At 40.7% G+C, this 20,466-nt stretch overlaps 1 protein-coding gene across 1 annotated transcript in view; it reads right to left on the bottom strand.

Annotated features, from left to right (window-relative positions):
- Positions 1–20,466, bottom strand: part of LOC124624204 (calsenilin) — a 201,374-nt gene that overhangs the window by 78,331 nt on the left and 102,577 nt on the right. The window contains exon 3 of the mRNA XM_047149092.1: positions 6,602–6,775. Coding sequence (XP_047005048.1) covers positions 6,602–6,775 — 174 coding nt within the window. The remainder of the gene's footprint in view (positions 1–6,601; positions 6,776–20,466) is intronic.

Consider the following 20,466-nt stretch of genomic DNA (forward strand, 5'->3'; position numbering starts at 1 on the left):
AGTGGCAACTGACTATGAGCATCAGGAAATTTAGCATATTTGGAATAAATACACAAAAATATGCGTTATTAAACGATTCTGTTCGCGACTGGAACAGGAAAGAGGAGGCAGCGACAGCGGTACGTAAGTACCCTCCAATACACACCGAAATGTGGCCTGCACGGTACAGAAGCAGATGAAGGTGTAGATGACCAACAATGATCATCGAAGCTTTAAGTAACTCTCTTGACTGTTTCCTTGCGTGCGCTTCAAAAGGCTGTTTAGCAACAATTTCCTACAAAGGGAGATGAATTGAAAGGTCTAATTCGGAAAATAAGGCGTTTGATCCAACCTGCAGAGATATTTACGGATTCCAATTCCATAGAGGTAGGTATTCCGAGAATAAAGCTGGGAAATTTTTGAATACCTGTTTATGTAGCTAGGAAATGGGAGACCGTCTCCTTAAAATACATTTTTTGTAATGTTGAAAACATAAAAAATCTCTCCGCGGCTGGTTGGCAGAACATTACGATAAGAACAAAAAGAAACGCATCTTTAATCTATCATAACGGTTGTTATTGTATTGATGTCCGCCTCCGGTAGCTGAGTGGTCAGCGCGACAGAATGTCAATCCTAAGAGCTCGGATTCGATTCCTGGCTGGGTCGGAGATTTTCTCCGCTCAGGTACTGGCTGTTGTGTTGTCCTAATCATCATAATTTCACTCCCATCGACGTGCAAGCCGCCGAAGTGGCGTCAAATCGAAAGACTTGCACCCGGCGAACGGTCTACCCGACGGGAGGCTCTAGTCACACCACATTTACATTGTATTGATTTAGCTTTGTTGCTCATTGACCATTATTACGCTTCCTACGTCATCAACAGACGCGATTAGACGATTTTTGCAGAATATCAAAGAAGTGTTTCTGTTCTGTTCTTGAAAATTATGTTCATTTAAAACTGAAAGTGTAAACTGTTTTCCTCATTTCTCAACGCTAGAAAGGACATTCATTATTCTACAAAACTTCTGTTTCTCCTTCACGTGTTTTTCAGCTCTTCATATCAGCAATACTTCTTTAATATAATCGAATCAGCGCAACATACCGAAAAACTTTCCAGATAAAAGTTAATATGTTCTGAGAGACCTAAGCAACGGTACGTGATCCGCAACACTCTCCGATTTCAAAATCCACAGTTGGCATCGTTTCGAGCTCATTACACCCAATGTTAAATTCACCATTGGGTTAGTTCTTTGAGATCTTGACCTCAATAGATTTCCGGTTGACCCGTTTCGAACAATTTCTTTGGAGCGATAGGTGTGGCTGACAGCCCCCGAATAGTAATAATATTTTAACCATCACCTCGAAAACACATGGCAACTACTCTACTTATGTGACAGAAGAAGAAATGGGAGCCAAAATGAAAAACATAGGGGATCCACTATTGGAGTCAGCGTTTGGCAGAGCTTTGTAATACTTACGATAAAATAAGGCAGAAAGGATAGGGAATACCTCTTAGGAATAGCTAAAATCTTTGAGGTAATTGGCAACCAAAGGGCTATTCAAGTTGGTGTGTAGAATGTATGAAACTTGAAGCACGCCATCCGACTTTCCGAAAAATATCATCCAGACAATCCCGAAGACGACAAAGACTGAGAATTGCGAGAACTATCTGATTAACGTCTCATGCATCGAAGCCGCTGGCAAAATAAAGGAATGAAAAAGAAAAGCGAGGAGTTGCTAGCTGAAGTTCAGTTCGGTTTTCGGAAAGGCAAGGGCACCAGAAATGCAGCTCCGACTTTGCGCTTGATAATGGAATGGAAGCTAGACTTGAAAAACAAAAGACTTCCAATGGATTTGTCGACTTAGGAAAATGGAGTGCAAAGTGGTCGAAATTCTGAGGCAAGTAGCAGTAAGTTATAAAGGAACAATGGTAATATGCAACCAGTCGAAAAATGCTACTGTCGGAGCGCAAAAAGGCGAATATGTTCCTCTTTAAAAGACACCGACAGAGAAGTTGGGAACCAGCTGCCTCAATCCTTAGTCCACCAAACATTTTGGCATACGAACATATTCGCACTCTTTTACCCAGTCTGTCCTTCATACCCATCATCTCCCTCTCACAGACACTGTCTATATGTGTTTTTCTCCCACTATCTCGTCTTTGTCCCACTAACACTTTCTACTGCATGTCACTCACATTGCCACCACCCCTTTCTCTCGCTCTTCCTTAGTACTGTTTTCTTCTCTGCCACTTTCACTGTCTCCCTGTCCCACTGCTATTGTCTTTGTCCCATTCTTTCTCCCTCCCATTGCCACTATCTCTTTCTTTTTCGCTTACAGTCTTCTGTTTGTACCTTCAACCACTCTCGTCTCCCCTCTACACGTCTTCTTGGGGAGAGTTTGCTAGGTGTTTGTATTCCTTGACTGGGAAACTTTAACACGTTGGTATAGGTGACGGGGAAATTCTGCAAATGGGGGAAGACTGACTCAACTCGATCTTCTCTCCCCAAACCGGCGACTGGCGGACATACGGGCTCCTCTCTTCCACTGTGTGCATTTGTTTCTTTTTCTCCTACTTCCACTGTCTCCTTTTGTCTTTCTTTCCCTCTGCCACTGTCATCGTATCATCTTGGCACCTCAAATATTGTCGAGGTACAACTTAATTTTTACCCTATACCCACGTGTTTAAAATTTTCGATATAAAATGTGCCCTCCGCTTTACCTGCGTGTTAATGTTTTGCCCGACAGGGGCCGTGCCCGAGAACTTTAACACCTAAGTATAGGCGAGATTGAATTTTGGATAGAAATTTATCTATGGTCTAGACTCATCTCTTTTTCATTTCCACTGTCTTTTCTCCGTTTTGGTATCCCTTGACTGGGAAACTTTAACACGTTGGTATCTCTGTCTCATATACTGTCTCCTGTACTGCTACTGTCTCTCGCTGACCATCATTTTCTCCTCTCTTTGACCCCCACTGCTGCTGTCTTCATCCATCTCTCTTTTTCCTTCAGTGCCACTTTCTCTCTCCCACCATCAGTATCCAGCTAGCACTGTCTCCTCTCTCCTCCACCATCTATATCTCTATGCTACTCTCATCGCAAAAAGGGCGAATATGTTTGCAAGCCAAAATTATTGTTGAGGAAGCTGGTTCCCCACTATATCAAATTAAACTTTTTCGTTTGATTAAATGGCATGCAGAGAGATATGTATATCCTTGAACTCGATGTGTTAGAGGGTCGATGGAGTAATGTCGTTTTATTCTTTTATATGAATCAAAGGAAGTTCGTTGAGTCTTTCTTGCTTCATACAATTTCTTCTGTCTAGATGCATGTATGATTGCCATGTTTGTAGCTATAAGTTAATTATGAGTAATAATGTTGCTGCGAGTAAAAATGACTTAGTATTTATTGGATATGTACCTTAAATGTCACTAACTGTCTCTATAAGTTTATTACATGTTTAAACAGTTTCATTACGCTGGTAATCTAGTCTGGTGGGACGAATACACGCCATCATCTTGGTGTCCCATGCGTATTTCCATTCTCCCTCGTAGAATCTGCAATCTACATTGTTTCCGATTCTGTGCTCTACTGAAAAATTTTATCACATTGTGCGGCATTTTATCACGGTCAACCAGTACCCAATGTGATGGTCTCTTGTAGCGATCTCTGCGTCTGGTTGCGTCATAAGAGAAAATTAGTGGTATCAACGCACAGAATCGGCTTCAGTGGGGAGTTTTGTTTAAAACCTATCTTAACTGCAAAATAAACATGATCAATTTCGCTCTCGTTGCAGCCTTTGTGATTTAATATTCTGAGATACAATTCAACCTAGCATTTCATCTTTATTTTGACATGATGTATGGAACTGAAAAGTACCACGACTATTGTGTCACAGCCTTTTAAAGACGAACATATTCTCCTAATTCAGAGTTTCTCTTCAAAATGCAATATGTATGACATATGACATCTGTACACTGTTTAGTTCTTGTGCAATAAATAATTGAATGTGTTCCCAGACTTTATGTACACCCTGTATTAATCGTCAATTCAGAAAAACTTTTCCGCCGTTAACCCTGAGCGGCAAAGAAATAACCTTTTCTTCTTCTGCAAAGAACTTGGGGATTATTCTGGAGTATCATGCAAACTGGACTGAACACACAGATCCTGTCTGTAAAAAAGTGGCGAGCGTCACTGCACTACCTGCACAGATATAAAGAAAAGTGTTTTCTTTCGAGCTTAAGAAGCAGCTCGTGAGACACTAATACTCCCCATACTAGACTATGGCGATGTCATCCAAGGACTTTCTTGCTAAGGCACACGCAGGATGGAAGTGCCGATAAATGCTTGAGTACGATACATTTGTAATATACGCTTCTTCGACCATATCACATCAGTCCATGAACAATTATGATGGTTGTGTGCCAATAAGTGTAGAGACTATCGGACCCTATGTTCACTCTATCGTCTTCACACTCATTGCACTCCCTCTTATTTGTCTTCATTTCCTGCTCTAATATTTGAATAGCACAGCAGAAAAACAGGGTTATTCAAAAAGAAGGAACAGATTTCAAACATTTATTTCTTCCAAACTACAAAAGATAGGAACACAATTCCAACGTTCTTGGAAAGAGAAACGTATCAAATGTTATGAACTAAATGTGAGAACCCTGTGTTACACTATAAATATCAAAACGGTGTCTCATTTCCTGCCACACACGAAGCAGGTGGTCTCTCGTTATCGAATTTACAGCTTCAACAATGCGATGTCACAGACTTTCAAGAGTGTCAGGCATAGGGGGCATAAAAACATGGCTTTTACGTAATCCCACAGATAAAAGTCAAGAGACCTGGAAGGCCACCGGCGACGAAATTAACCTCCTGCTCCTCCTCTTCTAATTCAACGTTCTGAAATGGTGTCATTCAGGTAACGTCGGACCTGTTAAGACCTCACACGTAGTGACTTTTATCTGTGAGACCTCATTTTTATCCCCCCTATGCCTGACATTGTTGAAAGTATGCAACGTCACATTGTTGAAGCTGTGAATTCGATAACGAGAGACCAGCTGCTTCGTGTGTGGCAAGAAAGGAGAAAGGAACCACCGTTTTTATGTTTGCCTTGTAACACATGGTGCTCATTTTGCATTTTGAATGCATAAAAATTTGGACTTTTCTCTTTCCAAGAACTTTGGAAACGTGTTTCTATCTTTTGTAGTTTGCAAGCAATAAATCTTTGAAATCTGTTCCTTCCTGTACTCGTTGTCGACAAATTAAATTTCTTTCTGTACCATCACATTGCGTTGCCATGTTACCAGAATCATTTTCTGTATCAACTTGGGAACAATCTTCCTCTAAGTATCAGAGAAATTAAATTACTTCCAAACTTCGAAAGACAGCTAATGATCGACCTTCTACAGCAACAGCCACCTCTCCTGCGTTCTGCGCAGCTCATTATCATCAACCCCCGTTCCCCAGAACTGTTCCCAACTGCTTGTCGGCAGAGTTGTCTACATCACTGTCACTTCCATTTCAGTCTTCGCCTCTTCCTTTATCCATTCTGCTTCTGGTAACACCAAAAATGGCTTCAAATATGGTAAGCTAATCTCTATCATTCCAAATGTCCTGTACTGTTGTAATAATTATTTTTGTTATTGGCATTAGTGTCAGCTGTTCTTCTTACTTCGTATAGGCCAGCTAAGGACCACGACATGAAACTATTGCGTCTGGAGTTGGCTTTGACGTTTGGCCAGGACTTAGGCATCCTCTGGCTATATTGTTCCTTCCTCTCCTGTGTCCAGGAGGCACCAGTCTTCTTTCTTGGTAGTCTGTCCTGGAACCTCTTTTGTCTAAGCTTCTTCCTGAATATTGTCCGATCCTTCAAGTTTCCTACTGTTATTCCCAGTTCATGATGATCTTTCTCCACTTCCATCAACCATGGTGACTGGTCTTCCTCTTTTGCCAGTAACAGAGAAGCTGGTTGGTCAATCTGTCACGATTCATCCTGTAAACGAGTCCGTAAAATGGTCTTTTCCTAGCTATATCAGTGATTCTTTCACAGTTCTGCTAGGGCTCTCGGTTGGGTCGCCTTCTATAATTGTCGCCTTCCTTGACTGGCCCCAGTATCTTCCTCATTATCTCTCTCTCCTGGATTTCGAGCTTTTGAGTAAGTGTCTTCCGATTGTGTATTAAACACTCTGAAGCATATAAGGCTTCAGGATGGATGGCTGTCTGGTAGTTCTTCAGTGTAGTGTTACGGGAGAGACATGTTTTATTACAGGTATTCTTCGTCAGCTGGTACGCCTGCTTTAGCTTGTTGACACGAGTTGATAGTGCTGCTCCTTCAGACAGATTGTCAGTTGTCCTTATTATTAAAAATATGTTTTTATTAATGTTATTATTGAGAAGTTTGTAATATCTTTTGTACGTGATGCTCCTGGTCAGATGTAAGACACGGCCTTAAGGTCCTGATCTGGTCGGGCTAACTCAGCAGTCAGTAAATAAATATTACCCAGTACCTACTCGAGCGTTGTCGCAGCGACTGCACTGCAACTCCGGAACCGTCAACCTTGCGCCCGGCACGAGGTGCAGCGGCGGCGGCGGCGGCGGCGCCTGCGCTACGTACCCTGCTGACGTGGTGCGCGCGCCGCCCCATCAGCTCGTGGATGGCCGACACGATCTCGGACAGCTCGGCGCGCGTGATGCAGCCGTCGCCGTTGATGTCGTACAGCTTGAATGTCCAGCGCAGCTTCTCGTACATGGAGCCGCGCAGCAGCGTCGACAGCGTCACCAGCAGGTCCTGCGGGCAGGCGGTGCCAACACGAGTTATCCGGGCCGCGGCTCCGCTCGTTCGCGAGTGGGAAGTTACGGAGTGCCCAACTGGGAACGGATCTACGGGGTGTTTTACAATTCATTTTACCCACTTCTAGATAATCTGGGGGCTTAGTACGAGGTGCACTCAAGTTCTAAAGCCTCCGATTTTTTTTCTCCGGACTGGAAGGAGATAGTAACATGCGCATTGTTTTTAAATGAGCCCACGTTCATTGTCAATACGTCCCAGAGATGGCAGCACCGTACTGCAGATGGAATTTTACCGCCAGCGGCGAGAATGAGAACTGTTTTAAATACTTAAAATGGCGATGTTTTCCTTACTTGAACAGCGTGCAATCATTCGTTTTCTGAATTTGCGTGGTGTGAAACCAATTGAAATTCATCGACAGTTGAAGGAGACATGTGGTGACAGAGTTATGGATATGTGGAAAGTGCGTTCGTGGGTGCGACAGTTTAATGAAGGCAGAACATCGTGTGACAACAAACCGAAACAACCTCGGGCTCGCACAAGCCGGTCTGACGACATGATCGAGAAAGTGGAGAGAATTGTTTTGGGGGATCGCCGAATGACTGTTGAACAGATCGCCACCACAGTTGGCATTTCTGTGGGTTCTGTGCACACAATCCTGCATGACGACCTGAAAATGCGAAAAGTGTCATCCAGGTGGGTGCCACGAATGCTGACAGACGACCACATGGCTGCCCGTGTGGCATGTTGCCGAGCAATGTTGACGCACAACGACAGCATGAATGGGACTTTATTTTCGTCGGTTGTGACAATGGATGAGACGTGGATGCCGTTTTTCAATCCAGAAACAAAGCGCCAGTCAGCTCAATGGAAGCACACAGATTCACCGCCACCAAAAAAATTTTGGGTAACCGCCAGTGCTGAAAAAATGATGGTGTCCATGTTCTGGGACAGGGAGGGCGTAATCCTTACCCATTGCGTTCCAAAGGGCACTACGGTAACAGGTGCATCCTACGAAATTGTTTTGAAGACCAAATTCCTTCCTGCACTGCAACAAAAACGTCCGGGAAGGGCTGCGCGTGTGCTGTTTCACCAAGACAATGCACCCGCACATCGAGCTGACGTTACGCAACAGTTTCTTCGTGATAACAACTTTTAAGTGATTCCTCATGCTCCCTACTCACCTGACCTGGCTCCTAGCGACTTTTGGCTTTTTCCAACAATGAAAGACACTCTCCGTGGCCGCACATTCACCAGCCTCAGCGATTTTCTAGTGGTCAAAACAGACTCCTAAAGAAGCCTTCGCCGCTGCCATGGAATCATGGCGTCAGCGTTGTGAAAAATGTGTACGTCTGCAGGGCGATTACGTCGAGAAGTAACGCCAGTTTCATCGATTTCGGGTGAGTAGTTAATTAGAAAAAAAATCGGAGGCCTTAGAACTTGAATGCACCTCGTAGATAAGCGTAGATAAGAGTTCTACATAGGAACCCGAGTTATTATATATATATATATATATATATATATATATATATATATATATATATATATATATATATATATATATATACGAGGGTCACTCCAAAAGAAATGCACACTATTTTTGTAAAAATACAGTTTTCATTCTGCATGTGTGAAAGTTTTACAGTGTGTAGATACATCCTCTCCGCTTGTTTTCAAACTTAGTTCAACCTGTTCCCGTGAGTCGCGCCGGCACAGCACACTTGACGTTCGTCAGAAGCAACGTGCTGTCACAGAATGCTGTGAAAAGGAGACAGTGGGAAACATCCACAAGAGGTTGAAAAAGGTGTATGGAGATGTTGCTGTCGATCGCAGTATAGTTAGTCGGTGGGCAAGCAGGTTACGTGATGAAAGCGGGCACGGCGATATTGAGGATTTTCCTCGCAGCGGCAGGCCTCGTACTGCACACACTCCAGACAATGTGCAGACAGTTAACGAAAAACTGGTGACTGCTGACAGACGCATCACAGTGAACGAATTGTCACGCTACCTTGGGATAGGGGAAGGAAGTATTTGCAGAATACTCAAAGTGTTGGCGTTAAAAAACGTTTCTGCCAGGTGGGTTCCCAGGATGTTGACAGTGGCTCACAAAGAAACAAGAAAAACAGTATGCAGCGAACTTTTGGAACAGCACGAGAGTGGTGGAGGTGAATTTCTTGGAAGAATTGTGATAGGTGATGAAACATGGCTCCATCATTTTCCACCAGAGACGAAGAGGCAATCAATGGCGTGGCATCATGCAAATTCACCCAAGGAAACCTTCTGCCAGAAAAGATATGGCTACGGTGTTTTTCGATTCCAAAGGACTCTTCCTTGTGGACATCAGGCCAAGTGGAACCACCATAAGTTCCGATGCATATGTGACGACACTGAAGGAACTTCAAGCTCGACTGAGTCGTGCTGGAACACGTCGGCAAAAACAGGATGTTTTGGTGTTTCATGACAATGCACGGCCACATGTAAGTAAAAAAACCATGGAAGCGATCACAAAACTCGGATGGACAACGCTGAAACACCCGCCTTACAGTCCCGACCTGGCTCCATGTGACTATCATCTCTTTGGGAAACTGAAAGACTCCCTTCGTGGAACTAGGTTTGAAGATGATGATTCCCTTGTGCACACTGCCAAACAGCGGCTCCAACAGGTTGGTCCAGAATTTTATCGTGCGGGTATACAGGCGCTAGTTCCAAGATGGCGTAAGACAGTTGAAAGGGATGGAAATTATGTGGAGAAATGAAAATATTGTTCCTAAAGGATGTATCTACACACTGCAAAACTTTCAAACATGTAGTATAAAAGATGGATTTAAAAAAAAATAGTGTGCATTTCTCGTATATATGTTGTTTCCTAACGAGCGTGAAAAAGTACCAGGATATAGAGAATGCTTCACTGAGCAACTTGAGATTGGGAACCTGGGGTCGGAGAAGCCAGCTTAAGAAGATATGGAAGTAAACTTGTCTTCCTCTTTGTCTAGCGTTACTGTTTACCCACTTACTCGCAACTAACATGCGTACACGTTTACACGTACTATACTGTTTATTTACACGTACATTCTTTATTTCCTGCAAGGAAACAAGGAGGACGAGCCTGATTACAAGGAAGTCATGTACTTGAGCTTCGTGCAAAGCAACCCGAGTTGTTGGGGAACGTACCCTTGTGATGAGAGGATGTGGATAAAACATGAAGGCGCACCACCTCACTTCAGTGTGCACGTCTGCAACCATGTCAGTGCTGTATTTCCTGGTCGCTACGTTGGACGGGGCGGTCCTATTCTATAGCCTGCGAGGTCACCTGAACTGAAACCCCTTGATTATTTCCTATGGGGATGTCTAAAGTCACTTGTGTATGAGACCGCAGTGGATACGGAGATGAATTAGTTGCCAGAACTGTAGCTGCCTGTGATATGAATCGACACACACCAGCGATATTTGTCACGGTGTGTCAAAACCTTGTTCGCCGATGTCATGCTTGCATTTAGATTCATGCCCGTCAGTTTCAGCACATTCTGTAAGATACAGCACAAATGGGGTACATTCATTGTGTCAATGATACAGTTAACTCTAACTAAGGTAAATAAAAAGGACAAGTACTGTGATTTTATTCGTATTATCTCCTTAACCTGTCTTCTCGGACCCTAAGTTCCCTCCCTCAAATTTTTCAGTGGAGCATTCTCTATGTCCTGTTAAATTTTTGCGTATGGAAACACCCTTATATATGGGGTGATCTCGTGACGATGTTACAAACATTCAAGCATGATAGAGAAGGGTAAATGTATCAATTCGAGGTAATGGTCCCTGTACGGTAAACGAACGAGTCGGGAGTCAAAAGCGACAACCGTTCTGATACCTCTGACAATGGAATACTTGTACTGATACTGTTCTTGCTAAAAATGTAGGATATGAAATTTTCAGAGGTGGTAGTATGAATGAAGAAAAGAATAAAATGTCCAGTAAACATGGGTTCTAAAATGCATGTCTGAGGACCTATGACCACTTTTTCATCTTTGCTAGTGTAAAACACATCTCCTCTATCCAACAAGTTCTCACACCTCTTAAGGTACGTATTTTAGAGCCCATGTGAAAAGTATATACACAGGGTAAAATTTTGTAAGAAAATTTTATACTGAACCAGAGATGGTCAAATGTATCGTTTCTATAGCAGCGTCGCTGATCAACAGTGATCGCTGGTTCAACGTGTTATGGGTAATGTGTTACTTTAAGTAGAGAGATGTATGGACGACTCTCAAGTGTAAAGTGTAAAGACGTGTTGTATTTGACGTGTGCTGGATATACACTTACTCGCTACGGGCAGTATTGATTTTTTTGTTTGCAAGATACCGTACTTGAAGTCATTAAGGTAAGGAAAGCTGTTTTGTTACCAATGCAATGCGCGTATTCATAAATGATTATTGAGACAATGTATAGCACTCACAGCCAATGATTTCGTAAAGCTAATTGTTAATGAATAATCAGTTTATTCTGTGTCAATGGTGAGCGTTATTAATTTTCAAAGAGTCAAAATACAAGTTTTAAGTTAGTGCCATATTGTTACTTACTACAAGTCAATACTAGTTCCCAAATCCATGTCGTTTTTCATTGACTATTTTGCTCAAGAAGTTATCGACTCAGTCATTCTCGATTTAATTAAAATGTTTGCTAAGTAACAGCCTTGCCCAACAGCTGTATGCTAACTATACAATTTAAAGTACTAACAGAGCGTTACCATGCGCAGATAAAGGTAAGAAATTTTGTTATTTCAGGAATAGCATTAATTAAGTACGGACATATTAGTTTCAAATTGATCAAGTTTCGTTTTATTACCAGCGTCAGTTCAAATCAATGGTGTTGCATTAGATTCAGTTTTTGAGTTACGTGAATTCATGCAGTTTTGGTTTGGTTTCAAGTTATTGACGGTTTACATTCTCGCAGACAGAAAAGTTCAGTAGAGGGCAAAGCGCACAAGCGACTTTCGCATGCCATTCCCATTATAACAGATGTATTGCAGGCCACTGACAGTTAAGTATTTTCAATCGTTACTGCAAACGTAGATGCTTCCCTTGGTGCCAGCTTTGTGCAGATAGAATTTTTTTTAATGTTTTGAAATAACAGTCAGGCTGACGCTCTGCTCTTTGTTAATTAGTTACTAAGTGTAGTTAGCAATTTTTGCACTGCGTATTTACTAATCTGTGCCAGTTATTCCTAACAGGTCGACGGCAAATTGCTCTTTATTTCTTGTCTATTTGTTTGTTCTTTGATTGCATCTGTGCGCCATGCTACCTAAAACGATTAACAGTACTACACGTAGCTCAGTCATGGACAATGCCTAAAATATTCATTTGCCACATAACTCTGTTGCAACGAAGATCAATTCTGACAATACTGCATTAACGACAGTGCATCACACGACAGTCAAGGAAAGTGTATCTTCAATGCCAAACAGTCAAACTACCTTGAATTTTGCTTTACCTACTAATGTTGCAACTGATCAGACGGCACATTTCACAAATGCGGAAGCCGCTGATACACATGCTTCGCATGTACAGAATTTGCACTCTGATCATTTACGTTTACAATCCAATCAAAATGACGATACCCACACCTCAAGAGACACGTCAAATGCTGACACTGTTGAACAGTTTAAGCAAAATACTTTAAACACTGATGGTCAATTATCGAGTAATGCCATTATGATGAAATTTCAACAAATCATGGATAGCCATAAAAGGTCATAGCAAGAACAAGACGAACGTTTCACTCAAAGTAGTGACGCGATGAACCAGCAGACACAACAACTCAGTGACGAAGTTAATAAAGTGTCACAAAAACAAGCGGAACTGACACACAGAATAGAACAAAAAATTAATCAACGCTTTGAACAACACGAAACGCGACTCAAGAACTCCTCAATCAGCACATAGAGGCATGTAAGCGCAAAATGATCGAATTGATATGCGAAACTCTCGTTCACGAGCAACAGGAAATCACGAAAAATGTAATAGCTCACATAGAAAAATACATAGACAATTGCTGCAGTAAAGTTTTCGGTGACCTTATAACTGTACAAGACACGAACACGCAGCTTCAAAGCGATTTTACAGAGCACAAAACCCAAGCAGAAACTCGTTTGAGTCAACAACACAAAGAGCACCAGGAAGACATACAAACTGTTACCAGTAGACTTGAACAATTAGAGCTTGATACTGACTCTACTGTAGTCAAATCTGACACACAAACTTAACAAGTGTACAAAGAAACTGCAGAATCAGATCGACGAAAATGACACCAAAAATACTGCTCAAATTTCATCACTTACAGAAAAACCTGATGACCTTTCGAACAGAGTAGAAATTTTAGAAGGTAATACCGATACTAAAGGACCTATGAGCACTTTTTCATCTTCGCTAGTGTAAAACACATCTCCTCTATCGAAAAAGTTCTTGTACCTCTTAAGATATGCATTTTAGAGCCCATGTGAAAGGTATATACACAGGGTAAAATTTTGCAAGAGAATTTTGTGTTGAACTAGAGATGTTCAAATGTAGTATCGATTGTGTAGCAGCGTCGCTGTTCAACAGCGGTCGTTGATCCAAGTTGTTGTGGGTAATGTGTTAGAGTAACTTTAGATAGATGTATGGATGACTTGCAAGTGTTAAGACGTGTTGTATCTGATGCGTGCTGGATATATACTTACATACTCGCTACGGGCAGTAATGAGCTCTTATTTGCAAGATACAATACTGGAAATAATTATGGTAAGGAAAGTTGTCTTTTTACCAATGCAATGCGCGTATTCATAAATGATGATTAATGCAATGTTTAGCACTCACATCCAGTGATTTTGTGAAGCTAATTGTTAATATGTAATCAGTTTATTGCGTTAATTGTGATCAGTATTAATGTTCTAAGAGTCAAAATACAAGTTTTAAAGTTAGTGCCATATTGTCACTTCTCACAAGTCAATAGCAGTTCCCAGTTCCATGCCGTTTTTCATTAACTATTTTGCTCAATATGTTATTGTCTCACTCATTTTTGATTTAATTTACATGTTTGCTAATCAAGAGCGTTGCACAATAGTTGTATGCAATTTAAAGTACTAACAGAGAGAAGTGCAAAGAGCGTTACCATTGCGCAGATAAGCGTAAGAAATTTTATTATTTCAGCATTATTAAGCATAGGGTCCATTATTTTCAAATTGATGAAGTTTTGTTTTATTAAGAGCGTCAATTTTAAATCAATAGTTACGCATCAGATTCAGTTTTTGTGTTAACGTAAATTTATACAGTTTCGGTTTGGTTTAAATTTATTGCCAGTTTACATTCTCGCAGTCAGAAAAGGTCAGTGAAGGGCAAAGCGTATAAGCGACGAGATAAAATACACGTTCGCATGCCATTCCCATTCTAACAGATGTCGCAGGCTACTGTCGGTGACGTAATTTCATACGTACATGTTTCAAATGTTTACTAGATATTTTTTGTCTCGGGCCATATTACCACCTCTGAAAGATGCATACCCTACATTCTAAGCAACAAAAGTCTCAATACCTGTATTCCACCGTCAGAAGTTAACAGAGTGTTTTTGCTTATCGACTCGTTCGTTTCCGGTACAGCAACCCTTACTTCAGATTGATCATTTATCCTTCTCCATTATTCGTATACAGGCCCCTACACCTATATGACACTCTGTAACGCCTTTGGATAAAGTTTCCTGACATGAGTTTACATATAAAACTTAACTTACTAAGTACCCTCTACTACCTCTAGAAGTGTGTAACATGACTTGTGAAACACCTTGTAGATGTGATGTCAGAGTTTGTCTCCCACATCTCTGTTAGAAATGGGCGGCGATCTGACTCGCAGATCTCAGCTATGCGGAGGCGACGCGACGTCTGGTCGTCAGACATTTGCGATAGTCTCGTGCAGCGGCTTACGATTGAAGAAACGTTGTCTTCGTAAACCTTAGAAACAACTGAATTCGCAAAAAAACAAACTATAATATACTATAGTATACTTTCCGATAGCTTATAACTCATGAGTGTTCGACCAATTACCACCTCACGTTCAATGTCAGTTAAGGGGACCTGAACGTCATGAGGGCCCAAATTATGGAATTCCTGTTACTTAATAAAATTCTGTGATTTGCTTTATTTATAGCACCTCACCATTTTCTTGTTTAAATGTGTTTCTAAAGCAGATACGATGCTTGATTGCCTGGCTGTCAGACTACTGTTAAACACAAAACCTGGACTACAATGTCTCGTTATTTAATTTTGGCGCTGCTATATCCATAGCAACTCGTTTGTGTAACATCTTTGAAGAACATATCGCCCATACTATTAGCAGGGATTTATTGCAATCGATCTTTCTGTCGCTACAAGTAGATTATTTGAGTTCACTTAAGTTTTTCGCTTGTGTTGGCGCTGTAAACGTATTGTGACTGCGTATTGTAATCTTTTTAAATCGTAAAATGCCAAAAACGAAGAAGTTTAATTGCATTTATAAATTTTATGGTAATAAACGCAAGAGTGTTGGTGGAAATCGTAAAAATGAAGAAATTGTTAGGCTGCAGCGGAGTGAGTTAACCTCGCCTGAAAGTTCGCCAGGCAGTGCTTCAAAACGCAATGTCAAACATCTTACCGAAAACAACACGATGCTGTTGTTGTAAATAATTAAAAAAAACTGCATTTTAAGTAGTGGGTGCTAGCTTTGGATAAGTTCTAGTGTCCGATACCACTCGCCAGCCTTGACCAATGACGTCATACGTAAGGCAAAGATGGTGCAATGGACAATCTATGAATGGAACGGATCATACTCGTAAACAAACGATTGTAGCATGCCATTTAACGCGACTATTATTTACGCGCGAAATTCATATAAACGAGCTGTAGATGACTGAAATAAATAAGAACACGAGAGCAGCTACAAGTGCATGTATTATATTATATTTTCCACACGTACTACAAAAATGATGTAAATAATGAACCGTCGAATGGCTGGAATCGGTAACTGGAAGGAACCTATGTAGGAGGTCATTTCTAGTTACCGATTCCAATATTACTGTTTGTTGTACAAAAATCTTATATCAGAAACGTGCTTAAAAAATGATCTTGTTTGTGAACTATAGAATACGACTAGACTTTCAAAAAATGATAATCTTTACACACATTACTGCGTACGCAAGGAAATAAAATGCAAAAATAACCAAACCTTGCAACCGATACTATACGAAAGTCACAGCAGCTACAGTATCTCCTAGTAACACTCAGTAAAATCGACACATAAGGAGTGACAGTAACAATAAGAGAAGTGTAGCAGAAAATCGAAATGGAAAACATAAACGTGGCTACATAAAAAGAAACTTACCGCAAATGAAATTCCAAAGGAGTCAATGATCAAGGCTGACAAGAACGAAATAAGGACATAACAGGAAATAATAATGTTACAAGCTAAAATTGTAACGAAAGAAGCAAACTCCAGAATAACAAATGAAAAAAATGATAGGAAACACAAACTGCCAGGCACGAATGAGGTACCACCCAAATCAGTTCTTCCCTATCACCCGCCCTCAATCAGACGCAAAATTTTAAAATAATGAAACCACGAGTCAATCACATAAACCCTCTGGCAAAGACACAGCAATATCCCTCGGCACACCATTGTAACCAGAAAATATTAAAACGACAGAAAAACTTCCCTCCAGAGAAACCAAAAAAAGTAGCACTCGCACAATACAGTAACATAAAAAAACGCAACGTAAAACAAGGAAAAAGTATCAGACCCACCAACACCTAACTAACAAAATGAGGCTTGTGCACTTTGCTGACTACTTTCATAAATGCAAGAGATAAACAATTAGCTTTAGGAATACTCTTCCTCCAACATTATTCATCTAAATGACCTTGCAACACTGAAATCCTTCTCTTTCCCCGCCCGACAAAAGATTTTACAGCCCCCCAATACCCCTCGATAGTATTAGTACATGCCCCCGTCTTATAATCTTTAAACTGAACATTGTGATTTACGACCAAATGATGATAACCCCTTTCACCCAACTCCTTGTATGAAGCAGACCCATCCGACATGACTACAGAACCTACTTCCACATGTTTTTCTATTAAACATGTCAAGACTTCCTTTGTCCGATTTGATACAACCCTAAATACAAAATCAGCATAATCCCCTCCAGAAACTACAACTCGAAAACCCAAAGCCCAACAACCTCGTGGCCCCTTTCGTACTTTCTATTTCCAAAATGTGACTCATCTACTTCAAGTATAATCCCTGCCCTCAACCCCCCCCCCCCCCCCCCCTCCATTGATCCCCTATACTTTATAAATTCCCCGCAGACTTCTCTACAAAACGAGAAAAACTCGACAACAGTGCCAAACGAAACCCCTTCTTCGTGCATGACAGATTTGCAAGAATATTCATAGCAAAAATAGCAGGTTAGCATGACAATTACTTCTAAATTCAGCCTCGATCTTTCGAACCACGTCCGCCTGCGTATGGATCTCCATGTTATTTTTTCTGCACCTCCACATGTATTCGTCGGAATTTTGTGATAACGCAACCTTCGTCAAAACCATATAATGTCCACAGACACCGTACTTGCAAAATTCAGCAAAGACGCCCAATGATTGCAAAAATTTTATAGTTGATTGACGGTCACTCATTTTCTGAAGCAGAATTTTCGCAGTAAAAACAACTGACTCATCTATAACGAACAGCGTGAGGAATCAAGACCTTATAAATCACAACTACTTATAAATCATGACTACTTTCATTAACAAAAGATGCCGAAAACAAATTAAGAGATGAAAACAAACAATCTACATCGAATTTTTAATATCCGCGCGTAGCGAGCAAATCCAGAGAAATCATTTAACGTACATCGACAGCAAGCTGAGGCACAAACAAAATAACACCACACATTACGTCATTGCTCAAAGCCGACGGGTGGTATCGGACACTAGAATTGACCCCATAACTGCTTTTCTCTATTGCTAAATATCAATACTGTTAATAGTGAGAAATCCATTAGTGAGAACGTAAGTAAAAGAAGAGGGCTATCCAGCAAAAGTTTAGTGGAATGTCAAGTATTAAGGTGAGATTACATGTGATCATGCATTGCTGGATGCTGATATGAAACCTATGGCAGCACTGTGTCACTGAACTGTTATTAAAATTCAATAGAAATTTATACTGCTGTCAAAGGATCTTGCAGATGGTTAACTATTTGGTGCTTACTGCACTTAGGTGCACATAAACCAAGAGACTGCTCCATTGCAAAGCTTAATCCTATAAGCAGAATTCTTACATACATTCAGAAATATGTACTGCTTTCACTAAGCTATTCATCCTTTCTGATATATACAGGTCCTTTTTCTCCTTCCACCACATCCGAGTCATGAATATATGTGCTGTATAATTATTCATAGATGTATTTTGACTCAGCATTATATACTTATTTTGGTCATTATATCTTCACCCTGCATATCACTACAAATGTCTGGGCTTATTTACCACTACCTATGCGTGTAGTCAATGGTCCTTCGCAAACAGACAGGCACACCTTTCATTATTTGGCATATGCTTCTAGGATATTTCTTTTTTGGAATACTTCTGACTTACAGCTATCAAATGTTATTGTTTTGTACAGTGTTGTCTTGCTTTATCTTCTCTCATTTAATGTTTTGTATCAGCTCCCCCAAATCTGACTTTGAATTTGGTGATTGAAATTTCGTTAGAAGATTCCGCCGCAAAGAAAAACGCATTTGTTTTAATGATGACCACCCCAAATCCTATGTCATATCAGTGACACTCTCTCTCCCCTGTTTCGCGATAATACAAAACGTGTTGCACTTTTTTGAACTTACTCGATGTACTCTGTCAATCCTATCTGGTAAGGATCCCACACCGCGCAGTACCCCAAATGAGAACGAACAAGTGTAGTGTAAGTAATCTCTTCAGCAGGTATGTTACATTTACTAAGTGCCCTGCCAATAAAACCCAGTCTTTGGTTAGCTTTCCCCGAAACATTTCCTGTGTGTACCCTCCAATTTAAGTTGTTAGTAATTATAATGCCTAGGTATTTAGTTGGATTTACGGGATTTAGATTTGCCTCATTTACCGTTTAACCGAAGCATAACTTATTCCTTTTAGCACTCATGTGGAAGACCTCGCAGTTTTCGTTATTCAGTGTCAATTGCCAATTTTTCGCCATACAGATATGTTTTCTAAATCGTTTGGTAATTTGTTTTGATATTCTGATAACTAGACGATAAACAACAGCGTCATCTGCAAATAGCCTAAGACTGCTGCTCAGATTGTCTCCTAAATCGTTTATACAGACAAAAAACAGCAAAGGGCCTGTAAGACTACCTTGAGGAACGTCAGAAATCATTTCTGTTTTACTCGATGACATTCCGTGAATTACTGCGAACTGTGATCTCTCTGACATGAAATCATCAATTCAGTCACGTAACTGAGACGATATTCCATAAGCACGCAATTTCACTAAAAGCCGCTTGTGTGGTACAGTGTCAAAACCTTCTGGAAATCTAGAAATAAGGAATCAATCTGAGATCCACTGTCATAGCACTCAACACTTCGTGCGAGTAAAGAGCTGGTTGTGTTTCACAGGAAAGATGTTTTCTGAACCCATGTTGACTGTGTGTCTGTAGACCGTTTTCTTCAAGGTAATTCATAATGTTCGAACACAATATATGTTTCAAAATCCTGCTGCATATCGACGTTAATGATAAGGGTCTGTAATTTAGTGGATTACTCCAATTAACTTATTGGTGTGACCTGAGCAACTTCCCAGTCTTTGGGTACGAATCTTTCGTCGAGCGAAAGGTTGTGTATGATGAAGTATGGAGCTATTGTATCAGAATACTCTGAAAGGAACCTAACTGGTACATAATAGGAACCGGAAGACTTGGTTTTAAGTGATTTAAGTTGCTTCACTACTCCGAGGATATGTACTTCTAAGTTACTCATGTTGGCAGCTGTTCTTGATTGAAGTTCTGGAATATGTACTTCGTCTTCGTTGGTGAAGGAATTCCAGAAGGCTGTGTTTAGTAATGCTTTGGCAGCACTGTCATCGATAGTATTTCCAATGCTATCGCACAGAAAAGGCATTGATTTTGTCTTGCTGCTAGCACACTTCACGTACGGCCAGAATCTTTTAGGATTTTCTGGCAGGTTTAGAGCCAAAGTTTCGTTGTGGAAACTATTATAAGCATCTCGCATTGAAGTTCGAGCTAAATTTCGAGCTTCTGTAAAAGATCGGCAATATTGGAGATTTGACGTCTGTTTAAATTTGGTATCTTTTTTTGTTTGTTTGTTTCTTCAAGTGTTCTGACCCGTTTTTTGTACCAAGAGCATCAGCTCCGTCGTTTGTTAATTTATTTTGTATAAATCTCTCAATTGCTGCCAACACTATTTCTTTGAATTCAAGCCACATATGGTCTACACTTATATTATTAATCTGGAAATAGTGGAGATTGCCTCTCAGGAAGGCGCCAAGTGAATTTTTATCTACTTTTTTGAGTAGGCATTTTTTCGTTCATTTTTGGAGGATTTAAGGGTTACAATATGGTCTCGCTATGACAGCCCAGTGTTCACTAATCCCGTTGCTCGTTGTTAGCTCATGAGGTCAAGTGTGTTTTCACA

Source organism: Schistocerca americana, chromosome 1 (assembly GCF_021461395.2).
Source record: "Schistocerca americana isolate TAMUIC-IGC-003095 chromosome 1, iqSchAmer2.1, whole genome shotgun sequence".
In the NCBI taxonomy this organism is placed as follows: domain Eukaryota; kingdom Metazoa; phylum Arthropoda; class Insecta; order Orthoptera; family Acrididae; genus Schistocerca; species Schistocerca americana.